Source organism: Pongo abelii, chromosome 5 (genome assembly GCF_028885655.2).
Source record: "Pongo abelii isolate AG06213 chromosome 5, NHGRI_mPonAbe1-v2.0_pri, whole genome shotgun sequence".
Classification (NCBI taxonomy): Eukaryota; Metazoa; Chordata; class Mammalia; order Primates; family Hominidae; genus Pongo; species Pongo abelii.
The window spans coordinates 24,362,959-24,375,070 of NC_071990.2; the positions used below are offsets into that span (position 1 = coordinate 24,362,959).

A 12,112-nucleotide genomic window follows, 5' to 3' on the forward strand; every position below is an offset into this window, starting at 1 on the left:
TTTCTTTCTTTCAAGAATTTCACATGATATAACCAAAAAAAGGAGGGATCTAAATCATTAGGAGACAATATCATTGCCTAGAAATCATTTACTTTACAAAATACCAAAATAAGAATGTTGCTTAATTAATTCAGGGTGTGGGTGGAAGATGTCAAATCAGTTCTGATCACAACTTGTCGGGCAATTCAACCAAAAGGGAAGAAAGAGAAGCTTCAGCCAGGAAGAACTGCCAAGGCAACGCTCTGGCATGACATGGAGCTCACCCCATCAGGGAGCGCAGACTGAAAATATAAGGTCAGGAAATTACCTACTAAATGCTGTCATTGCTCCCACAGAGTAGGTATTTAATAAATGTTTGCCGAATTAACAAACAATGAATAAATGATAAATGGAAAATATTCAGATGGCAAACTAAATACCTGGAACAATTCTCAATCTTTTCAAGGAACATTAATGAGGATTACCCCTATTCTCACCAAAACTTCCCTTTTAGTCTTCATTAAAGATAGAAACCAAGACTGGATGATCATTGATGTGACCTACTACAATGGTCCTTATAGTTTTAAGTATTATTGCCAAGATTTTAAGTGCAATATAAATTATGTCAGGTGTATATACAAGGAAAAATTTTAAAATACATATTCTAAAAAATGCTAGCTCTGTTTAGGACCATAAGTGTTATGTTAAAGTTCTAGTGCTGTTTCACATAATTGGTAATACACCATGAAGCGGCTAAGTTTTATCTCTTGGAACTTAATTGAAACCCAAAGGACAGTCTCTTTGTATCATATAAAAAATACAGAACGTTAACGAGGAAAGCATCTGATACTTACACTCCCTTTAGACTTTCTGGATCCTACAATAGGAGGTAGTGAAGAAGATTTCTGACTGTGGAAACAAATTGCAATTTAGAAATCTGAATGTTGTTTACAAATAATGTACGATGCAAGATAATTATCATCCCCACTTGAAAGTCAACTGTTTACTGCTGTGTTTCACAAAACGTAGGTAACATACACTTTAACATATACTTTCCCAATTTCACAAAGATCATAAAATTTCCAAATTCCATCCCAAAAGATTTGTAATGTTTTCCTGTATACTATTTTAATCAATGCTTACAAATAAACTTTTAGTATTACCTGAAATTTGTATAGCATTTTTATCCAGATCCCGAAGTGTTCTATTTGCATTTCAAAAAATCATTTCCAAATGTGAATAATGATTTTTCCAGACTGAGTTAAAAACAAATTTCCTTTGTTTCTATGATGTCTCCTATGTCTACCTCTGATAGAACAGCAGAGGTAAAACACTGGCATTTGCATTCAGGTAGTTTTTAAACAAGCTGTCCTCATCAAAAAATTAAAAATTCTTTTAGGCTATAAGAATAAGTTGTTTTGTTGATATCTATATTATTAGGAAAAGACCCATCTTGAAACACAACTGAATCTCTCCAAAAATAGAAGGACACATATATAAAAAAAATTCTTATTAATTGTATGAGAAAGGCCAATGTGAGTTAGTTTCCTTATTACCATCAAGTACATATTGTTATTCACAGCAGGTTAACCTAGGGTTGCTTAGCAAAGATGGCTAAAGATTTGATTTCATGGATGGGTAAGGTTGGTTAGCAATAAGTCAGCTGGCAAATAATTCAAAAGTGCTAGAAAACCATGTGCTCTTGCATAGTTCAAAAACGACTCCTGAAATTCCATTTCATCTATTACTTATTTAGAAGCTCTTGGCCAGCCTCTCCATCAAGTTACACAGATTGTGAATTAATTGCAAACACAATGGTGATATTCTGCTCTACTTCTGCAGATGACAACCACAAAAAAATTGGTTTGCAATGGCAAAGTGGCCACAGAATCTCTGGGAAAAGCAACCGAGATGGATCCCTGGGCACCATGAGCAAGCCGAGAGATCCTGCAGCAGGGGCCAGAGCTCTTCTTGAGTGACTCCGCAGTGTATCTCCTTGGCTGAAATAAAGCATCTTTCACAAATATATGACATTTCATGGAGAGAAACGGCTTACGGTATATTGTAATTAAAAGTATAATACTTAAAATCTTACATGCATTAACTGTACACCCATCCTCTCTATTTGCATAAGCGGGATTATGTTGTTTTTATATTTTACAGTTATTATTAAAACAAGTATAAAATATTATGGGTTTTTTAACACTCTTGGATGTTTCTATCCAAACCAACTGAAAAGTTATTTGATCTAGCAACTATTAAGACACAAAAACTTCTAATAATGTTTGCTGTAGAGAAGCTCATTGCCGTGTATCTTCTTCACAATAATAAATTTTTGTATTTACTATAAATTTCATGCATGCTAAAAAAGAACTATGTAGTCTTTCATAACTTCCCAGAAATTATATTTTTGCTCAATAGCTCTCAGTCTCCCATCATGGCAATAAAAACAAAGATCAAGGTATACCATATATGCTTTCCATTCTAAGTGATAAATAAGATTATCAATTACATAAAGTATAATGGTGGTCAGCAAAAGACCCAATGCTATTTCAAGTGATAACTAAAGCATGAGGAGTGGTAAGGAGTAAGACTTACCCAAAAGGCCTCCTCATCGTTGACTTGTCAAAAAGTAACTCACTGTAAGGCAGTTTCTTAAACTTATCTCTGCCAACAGCCACATAAAACTGCCCATTCTCCAATTCTGCTCCACTCTCAACAAGTTTTCCTTCTAAAGTATAAAGCCTGTCAAAAATATGAACACCAACAATTAGAATTTTAACCAACATTTAAAGAACTGCTTAAGATTACAAAGTATTCTGGATGTCAAAAAATTAAAATTACATAGTAAATAAAAACATTCTGTGCTTAATTTAGCTCACTTGTCACTATTCTCATTATTGCAGTATAGATGCCTCAAAGTCATCAGATTTCACTAAATGCTAATGTTATAACGCAGATACGATGACTATCTTGCTGTACAGGGTTTCATCTCAGTGAGCCTGATGATCTGGCATAAGCATCCCTATTGCTGCCATATTAAAATTTTAGAGGAGAAAAATTAACTCGTACAGATCACAGTGCTTTAAATAAAGCTCTGTTTCCATTGAACATTGCTTCTTCTATTTATATTTGTTAATACTTTTAAATTTTATTTTCTTAGCATATTCATCAGGCTGGCAAGCTTCTGACCACATTCTGTGTAAGAACAGCCCTCAACCAAAATATTACATACAAACACACAGAGAACCAGGTCAGGAACAATGGGGTGAGAGGGCAGGAGGTAAAAGAACCCATTGCCAGTGTTAATGATGCAGAACTGCATAGCATTCATGCTTCTTTCTTTTTTTTGCCGTCCCTACTAAGCAAAAAAGAGTGAACATTATATCTTCCCAGAATCGAGCAGTTTCACAATAACCTTCCTTTACTGTAAAACTGCTGCTACGAACTACAATTAATATGTTACTTATTAAAAGAACAGTCATAATTTTACCAGATGATATTAAATGTCCACAGAATTTTTTTTAAAGAACAGGAAAGTAAGTATTAAAAAACTAAACCAGAAAGACAGTGCATATTTTTTAAGGTTATAAGCAAGAGCTATTAATAAATGGAAGGATTTCAGTATCATCAAAAAGCTTTCTGTCTTCCTATATTATGTAATAAGATTAAATGTCATTTACAGACGCAAAAAAAAAAAAAAAAAAAAAACCCATTGACCTGTCAGCTTGTTACCTGATCACATAAATGGCCATATCATACAGAACCATGAAATACAATGAAAATAGCCACCAATAGCCACCAACATTCCTAAAATGTATTTGTGTTTTTAGTTAGTATACAGACAGTAAAGTCTCTTTCTTTATAACATTGTATCTCTACTCCTAACAAGTCTAAATACCAACACTTAACCCAGAATTCTATGTTTTCTGCCTTAACTTAAGCTGGACATGGTGGCCCATGCCTATAGTTCCAGCTACTTGGAAGGCTGAGGCAAGAGGATTGCTTGAGCCCAGGAGTTCAAGACCAGCCTGGGCAACATAGTAAGATGCTATCTCAAAAAGCACTTGACCAGGGTTTCTGAATACTGGCATTATTGACATTTTGGACCAGATAATTCTTTGTTGGAAAGGTGAGTAGGCTGCCCTGTACATTGTAAGATGTTTATTAGCAGCACCTTTGGCCACCACCCACTAAACAGTAGCAGTAGCCACCCTATCCCCAGTTGGGACTACCAAAAATGGTTTCAGGCACTGCCAAATGTCCCCAGGGGGCAAAATCATACCTGCTTGAGAGCCAATGGCCTAGACCCAAGCATTATTTTTCCACTTTTCTTCAAAATAGTTTTATCTCAATCAGTAGTAATTTCATAGCTAGAAATTAAAAGCCAGCATAGCTGTGGACTCTGGAAACAGCCAAGATTTGACTTGTTTCCTCTGAAGGTAGGTAAAACATAGTGAATATATTCTTTTAGTTAATAGAGACAAGGTTTTGCTATGTTGCCCAGGCTGGTCTCAAACTCCTGGGCTCCAGTGATCCTCCCGCCTCAGCCTCCCAAGGTGCTGGGATTACAGGCATAGACCACCACGCCTGGCCCAGCACTGAATAAACTCTAATTCATGATTTTTAGCCTTCTTTTATATAACTGTTGTTAATCTACTTTCTTCTTTTGCTACAAACACAAGAAACATAAAAAGCAAGTTTAATAAATTTTTATGGGATGCTTTTTATATATGAATATACTGATGCATAGGAGGGGCCAACCATAAGATTTATTAATGTTAAAGGAAAATGGTCATGTCCCAAGAGAGCAGCAACCAAATCTCTCATATCTGCCATTACATTAAGAATTACATTTCACCTATCCTAAATATATATGCATCCAACACAGGAGCACCCAGATTCATAAAGCAAGTTCTTAGAAAACCACAAAGAGACTTAGACTCCCACACAATAATAGTGGGAAACTTCAACATTCCACTGACAGTATTAGACAGATCATAAAGGCAGAAAATTAGCAAAGATATTCAGGACCTGAACTCAACCTTGGACTAAATGGATGTGATAAACCTCTATAGAACTCTCCATCCCAAAACAGAATACACATTTTTCTTATTGCCACATGGCACATACCCTAAAATTAACCACAAAACCAAACATAAAACAATCCTCAGAAAATGCAAAAGAATCAAAATCATACCAAACATACCCTCAGATCACAGCACAATAAAAACAGAAATCAAGACTTTAAAAATTGCTCAAAACCATGCAATTACATGGAAATTAAACAACTTGCTCCTGAATGACTTTGGGGTAAATAATAAAATTAAGGCAGAAATCAAGAAGTTCTTTGAAACTGAGAACAAAAATACAACATACCAGAATCTCTGAGACACAGCTAACGCTGTGTTAAGAGGAAAATTTATAGCACTAAATGCCCACATCAAAAAGTTGGCTGGGCATGGTGGCTAATGCCTGTAATCCCAGCACTTGGGAGGCTGAGCTGGGCAGATTGTCTGAGTTCAGGAGTTTCAGACCAGCCTGGGCAACATAGTGAAACCCCGTCTCTAAAAAAAATACAAAAAAATTAGCTGAGTATAATAGCACACTCCTGTAGTTCCAGCTGCTTGGCTGAGGTGGGAGGATCATTTGATCCCAGGAGGTTGAGGCTGCAATGAACAGAGATCATGCCACTGCACTTTAGCCTCGGCAACAGAGTGAGACCCTGTCTCCAAAAAAAAAAAAGTTAGAAAGATTTCAAATGAACAACCTAATAACACAACTAAAAGAACTAAAGAAGCAAGAACAAACCAACTCCAGAGCTAGTGGAAGATAAGAAATAACCAAAATCAGAGGTGAACTGAAGGAGATCGAGACGTGAAAAACTATTCAAAAGATCAATGGATCCAGGAGTTGGTTGTTAAAAAAAAATTAGTAAGATACATAGGCCACTGGCTGAATTAATAAAGGAGAAAAGAGAGAAGATCCAAATGAACACAATCAGGAACGACAAATGGGATGTTACCACTGACCCTACAAAAATAAAAATAACCATCAGAAACTACTATGAACACCTCTATGCACACACTAGAAAACCCGAAAGGGATGGATAAATTCCTGGACACATACACCCTCCCGAGACTGAACCAGGAAGAAATTTATTCCCTGAATAAGCCAATAACGAACTCTTAAAATTGAATCCGTAACGAATAGCCTACCAATCAAAAAAAGCCTCGGACCAGACAGATTCACAGCCGAATTCTACCATATGTACAAAATGTGGTACCATTTCTAGTGAAACTATTCCAAAAAATTGAGGAGGAGGAACTCCTCCTCAACTTGTTCTGTGAGGCCAGCATCACCCTGATACCCAAACCTGGCAGAGACACAACAAAAAAGAAAGCTTCAGGCCAAGTTTGTTGTCCTTGATGAACATCAGTACAAAAGTCCTCAACAAAATACTTGCAAACTGAATCCAGCAGTACATCAAAAAGCTAATCCACCATGATCAAATAGGCTTTATCCCTGGGATGCAAGGTTCATTCAACATATGCAAATCAATAAATGTGATTCACCACATAAACAGAACTTAAGACAAAAACCATGATTTTCTCAATAGATGCAGAAAAGGCTTTCAATAAAATTCAACATCCCTTCAAGTTAAAAACTCTCAATAAACTAGGTATCGAAGGAACATAAAATAGTAAGAGCCATCTATGAGAAACCCACAGCCGACATCACACTGAATGGGCAAAAACTGGAAGCATTCCCCTTGAAAACCAGCAGAAGAAAGGGATGCCCTCTCTCGCCACTCCTATTCAACACAGTATTGGAAGCCCTTCCTAAGGCAGTCAGGCAAGACAAAGAATTAAAGGGCATCCAAATAGGAAAAGAAGAAGTCCAAACTATCCCTGTTTGCAGATGACATGATTCTATATCTAGAAAACCTCACAGTCTCGGCCCAAAAGCTCCTTCAGCTGAGAAATAACTTCAGAAAAGTTTCAGGATACAAAATCAATGCACAAAAATCAGTAGCATTCCTATACTCCAACAACATCCAAGCTGAGTACCAAATCAGGAGCACATTTTCATAATTGGCACAAAAAATAAAATAAAATATCTAGGACTACAGCTAACCAGGCAGGTAAAAGATCTCTACAATGAGAACTACAAAACATTGCCTAAAGAAATCAGAGATGACACAAACAAACAGAAAAAACAGCCCATGGTCATGGATAGGAAGAATTAGTATCATGAAAATGGCCATACTGCCCAAAGCAATTTACAGATTCAATATTACTGCTATCAAACTACCAATAATGTTCTTCACAGAACTAGAAAAAACTATTTTAAAATTTAAATGGAACCAAAAAAGAACCTAAATAGCCAACGCAATCCTAAGCAAAAAGAACAAAGCTGGAGCCATCCTGTTACCCAACTTCAAACTATGCTACATGGATTCAGTAACCAAAACAGCATGGTATTGGGACAAAAACAGACAATGTAGACCAACGGAACCAAATAGAGACCCCAGAAATAAAATAGTACACCTACTTCCATCTGTTCTTCGACAAAACTAACAAAAACAAGCAATGGGGAAAGGACTCCCTATTCAATAAATGGTGCTGGGATAACTGGCTAGCCAGATACAGATGACTGAAATTGAACTTCTTCCTTACACCATATACAAAAATCAACTCAAGATGGATTAAAGACTTAAATGTAAAACCCAAAACTATAAAAGCCCTGGAAGACAACCTAGGCAATACCATTCTGGGCAAAGGAACTGGTAAAGATTTCATGACAAAGACACCAAAAGCAATCAAAACAAAAGCAAAAATTTACCAATTGGGAAACTTAAGAACTTCTGCACATCAAAAGAAACTACCAACAGAGTAAACAGATAAACTACAGAATGTGAGAAATTTTTGCAAACTATGCATCTGACAAAGGTCTAATATCCAGCATCTATAAGGAACTTAACAAGAAAAAAAAAAAACCCCATTAAAAAGTGGGCAAAGGACATGAACAGACACTTTTCAAAAGATGACATACTTGCAGCCAACAAGCATATGCAAAAGAGCTCATTATCACTTATCACTAGAGAAATGCAAACCAAAACCACAATGATACACCATCTCATGCCAGTTATAATGGTTATTATAAAAAGGTCAAAAAATAATAGATGCTGGCAAAGCTGCAGAGAAAAGAGAATGCTTATACGCTACTGGCAGAGTGTAAACTAGTTCAGTCATTGTGGAAAGCAGTGTGGCAATTCCTCAGAGAGCTAAAAACAGAACTACCGTTTGACCCAGCAATCCCATTACTGGGTATATACCCAAAAGAATATAAATCATTCTGCCATAAAGACCCATGCACACATATGTTCATTGCAGCACTATTCACAACAGCAAAGAAAAGGAATCAAACTAAATGTCCATCAATGGTAGATTGGATAAAGAAAAAGTGGTACATATACACCATGGAATACTATGCAGCCATAAAAAAAAGAGTGAGATCATGTCCTTTGCAGGAACATGGAAAGAGCTGGAGGCCATCCTTTACAAACTAACGCAGGAACAGAAAACCTAACACCACATGTCCTCACTTACAAGGGGGAGATAAATGATGAGGACACATGCGCACAAAGAGAGGAACAACAGGCACTGGGGCCTACTTGAGGGTAGAGGGTGGGAGGAGAGAGGAACAGTAAAAGTAACTATTGAGTACTAGGCTTAGTACCTGGGTGACAAAATAATCTATACAACAAACCACCGTGACACAAGTTTACCTATGCAACAAACCTGCACATGTACCCGTGAACCTAAAATACAAGTTTAAAAAAAAAAAGAAGTTTCTCTAAGTATTCAAATGTTTGAACAACATAACTATATTTTCATTTCTATGTTTTTACTTGAATATATTTTATTTCTGTATGTAACTTTTTTCATATTAATATATGTATGAATAGGTATATCTGGCTATGAAATTACCTGTATATATCTTTGTGTCCTTTATATTACTTATTGGGTAGGTTTGCATTTATGTATATGTCAAATGTCAAAACTATATATGTAAAAAAAATTGTAATTATTGAGATCCGCCTTTACTTCTGACACCAAAATAAAATCCAACAAAATCAAAGGTTTAAATAAAATTTTAAAATACAAGGAGAAAACATAGGAGAATATTCTTATAATCTTGGAGTAAGGAAGATCTAAGCAAGTCATAAAACATAGTGATTATAAAGATTGAAAATTAGACTGCATTAAAATTTAAGATATTTGTATGAAAAAAGAAATGTAAAGAAAATGCAAACTGGAAGTGTACTTAAAACTCACATCAGAAAAGGCCAATTTTCCCCAATACATCTAGAGCAGTGGTCCCCAACCTTTTTAGCACCAGGAACGAGTTTTGTGGAAGATAATTTCTCCACAGATGGAGTGGGGGACAGGATGGTTATGAGATGACATTGTTCCACCTCAAATCATCAGGGATTAGATTCTCATAAGGAACACACAACCTAGATACCTCGCGTGCACAGTTCACAATAGGCTTCATGCTCCTATGAGAATCTAACGCTGCTGCTGATCTGACAGGGGGTGGAGCACAGGCAGTGATGCTCGCCTGCCGCTCACCTCCTGCTGTGCAGTCGGGTTCCTAACGGGCCATGGAATGGTACCAGTCTATGGCCTGGGGGTTGGGGACCCCTGGAGAGTGCCCATAAATCAATAAGATAAATGTGCAAAGGCCATGACAGACAGTTCAGATACAATGGATATAAATATGTGGCATTTACTTACAGAGTACCTTGGTCATTTAGAACACAGGCGCTGGAGCCAGAATGCCTACTAGACTTGAATCCCACCCAGCCCTGCTACTCAGTATCTCCATAACCCTGCGCAAATAATTTTCCTGCTCTATGTCTCACATCTCATGTCTATTAAAAGAGAATGGAAATACTACCTACCTTATAGGGTCACTGAGTTAATTAAGTCAAAAATATAAAGCACTGAGAATAATTCCTGACACATAAGAAATATTCAATAGTTGATGTTGTATATTAAATAAAAATCCAAAAACAACGAAATACTATTTTCACTCAACATGAGTGAAAAGACTAAATGTTAGTTTTACTAGACAGGTAACAGTATGACAAACAGGCCCGCTCATAGACTTCCGGTGAAAATATAAATTAGGATAAACTCTTTGGAAGGCAATTGGCAGTATCTATCAAAATGTTAAAGGCATTTGAAACAATACAACAATTCAACTTCTAGACTGTTATATCCTGATAAACTTTGCTTATACAAAAAGACATACACATGTAATAGCAAAAGATTAGAAATGACCTAAATATCCATTCAAACCCAAAGGAAAATAAATCATTCTACCAAAAAGAAGCATGCACTCGTATGTTCATTGCCATGCTATTCACAATAGCAAAGATGTGGAATCAATCTAGGTGCCCATCAATGGTGGGCTGGATAAAGAAAATATAGTGTATATACACCATGGAATACTATGCAGCCATAAAAATACTGAAATCCTGTCCTTTGCAGCAACATGGATGCAGCTGGAGGCCGTAATCCTAAGAAGATTAGTGCAGGAACAGAAAACCAAATACTACTTATTCTCACTAGTAAGTGGGAGCTTAAATATTGAGTACAGATGGACAAAAAGATAGGAACAGTAGACACTGTTGACTACTAGAGAGGGAACGGAAATAGAGTGAAAAACTACTTATTGGGTACTATGCTCACTTCCTGGGTGACAAGATCTGTACCCGAAATCTCAGCATCATGAAATATACCCATGTAACAAATCTGCACATGTATTCCCCGAATCTAAAATTAAAAAATGAAATTTAAAAAAGAGGTAACTGGTCTAATAAGTTGGGAACACTCATTGTATTTTATAAAATGAGATGTTGCCCAGCTAAAAATTTTTTAATAAAAAAATTAGGATTTGGAATACTTTGTGTTAAAATAGAATACTTTGGGCCAGGTGCAGTGGCTCACACCTGTAATCCTAGCACTTTGGGAGGCCAAGGCGGTGGATCGCTTGCGGTCAGGAGTTCAAAACCAGCCTGGCCAACATGGTGAAACCCAGTCTCTATGAAAAAAAATTTTTAATTAGATGGGCATGGTGGCAGGTGCCTCTAATCCCAGCTGTTTGAGAGGCTGAGGCAGGAGAATCACTTGAACCCAGGAGGTGGAGTTTGCAGTGAGCCGGGATCCCACCATTGCACTCCAGCCTGGGCAACAAGAGTGAAACTCCATCTCAAAAAATAAAAATTAAAATAAATAAAATGCTTTGTAGTCATTAAAAATAATAAAATAGAGATATCTGTGCTGATAAGAATAATCTCTAAGATTTATTATAGGAAAAAATCAAGGGGGTGTTTGTATACACGTATTTATTTATACATACGTATACGTATAAATAAATATGTATTTATACATACACGTATGTGTGTATATGTATTTATACATACGCGTATGTGTGTATATGTATTTATACATGCGCGTGTGTATGTATTTATACATGCGCGTATGTGTGTATATTTATACATACGTGTATGTGTGTATAAATACGTATTTATACATACGTGTATGTGTGTATATATACGTATTTATACATACGTGTATGTGTGTATATATACGTATTTATACATACGTGTATGTGTGTATAAATACGTATTTATACATAGTGTATGTATGTGTGTATAAATATGTATTTATACATATGTGTATGTATGTATTTCCATTTATGTTTTTAAAAAATGGGCCAGGTACAGTGGCTCACGCCTGTAATCCCAACACTTCGAGAGGCCAAGGCGGGGGGATTGCTTGACCCCAGGAGTTCAAGACCAGCTTGGGCAACATGATGCAATCTAATCTCTGAAAAAAAAAAAAAAAAAGAAAAAGAAAAAAGCTAGGTGTGGTGGTGCATGCTACTTAGGAGGTTGAGGTGAGAGAATCACTTGAGTCTGGGCAATGGAGGCTGCAGGGAGCTGAGATCACACCATTGCACTCCAGCCTGGGTGACACAGTGAGAGCCTGTCTCAAAAAAATAAAATTAAAAATGTATATGCTTACATATGCATAGAATATTTCCGGGATGATGCTGA

At 36.4% G+C, this 12,112-nt stretch overlaps 1 protein-coding gene across 2 annotated transcripts in view; it reads right to left on the minus strand.

Annotated features, from left to right (window-relative positions):
• Positions 1–12,112, minus strand: part of DCDC2 (doublecortin domain containing 2) — a 192,060-nt gene that overhangs the window by 119,591 nt on the left and 60,357 nt on the right. For both annotated transcript variants that reach the window (XM_054557285.2, XM_003780521.5), the window contains 2 exons: positions 2,578–2,724; positions 834–888 (listed from right to left, as the gene is read on the minus strand). In XM_054557285.2, coding sequence (XP_054413260.1) covers positions 834–888; positions 2,578–2,724 — 202 coding nt within the window. The remainder of the gene's footprint in view (positions 1–833; positions 889–2,577; positions 2,725–12,112) is intronic.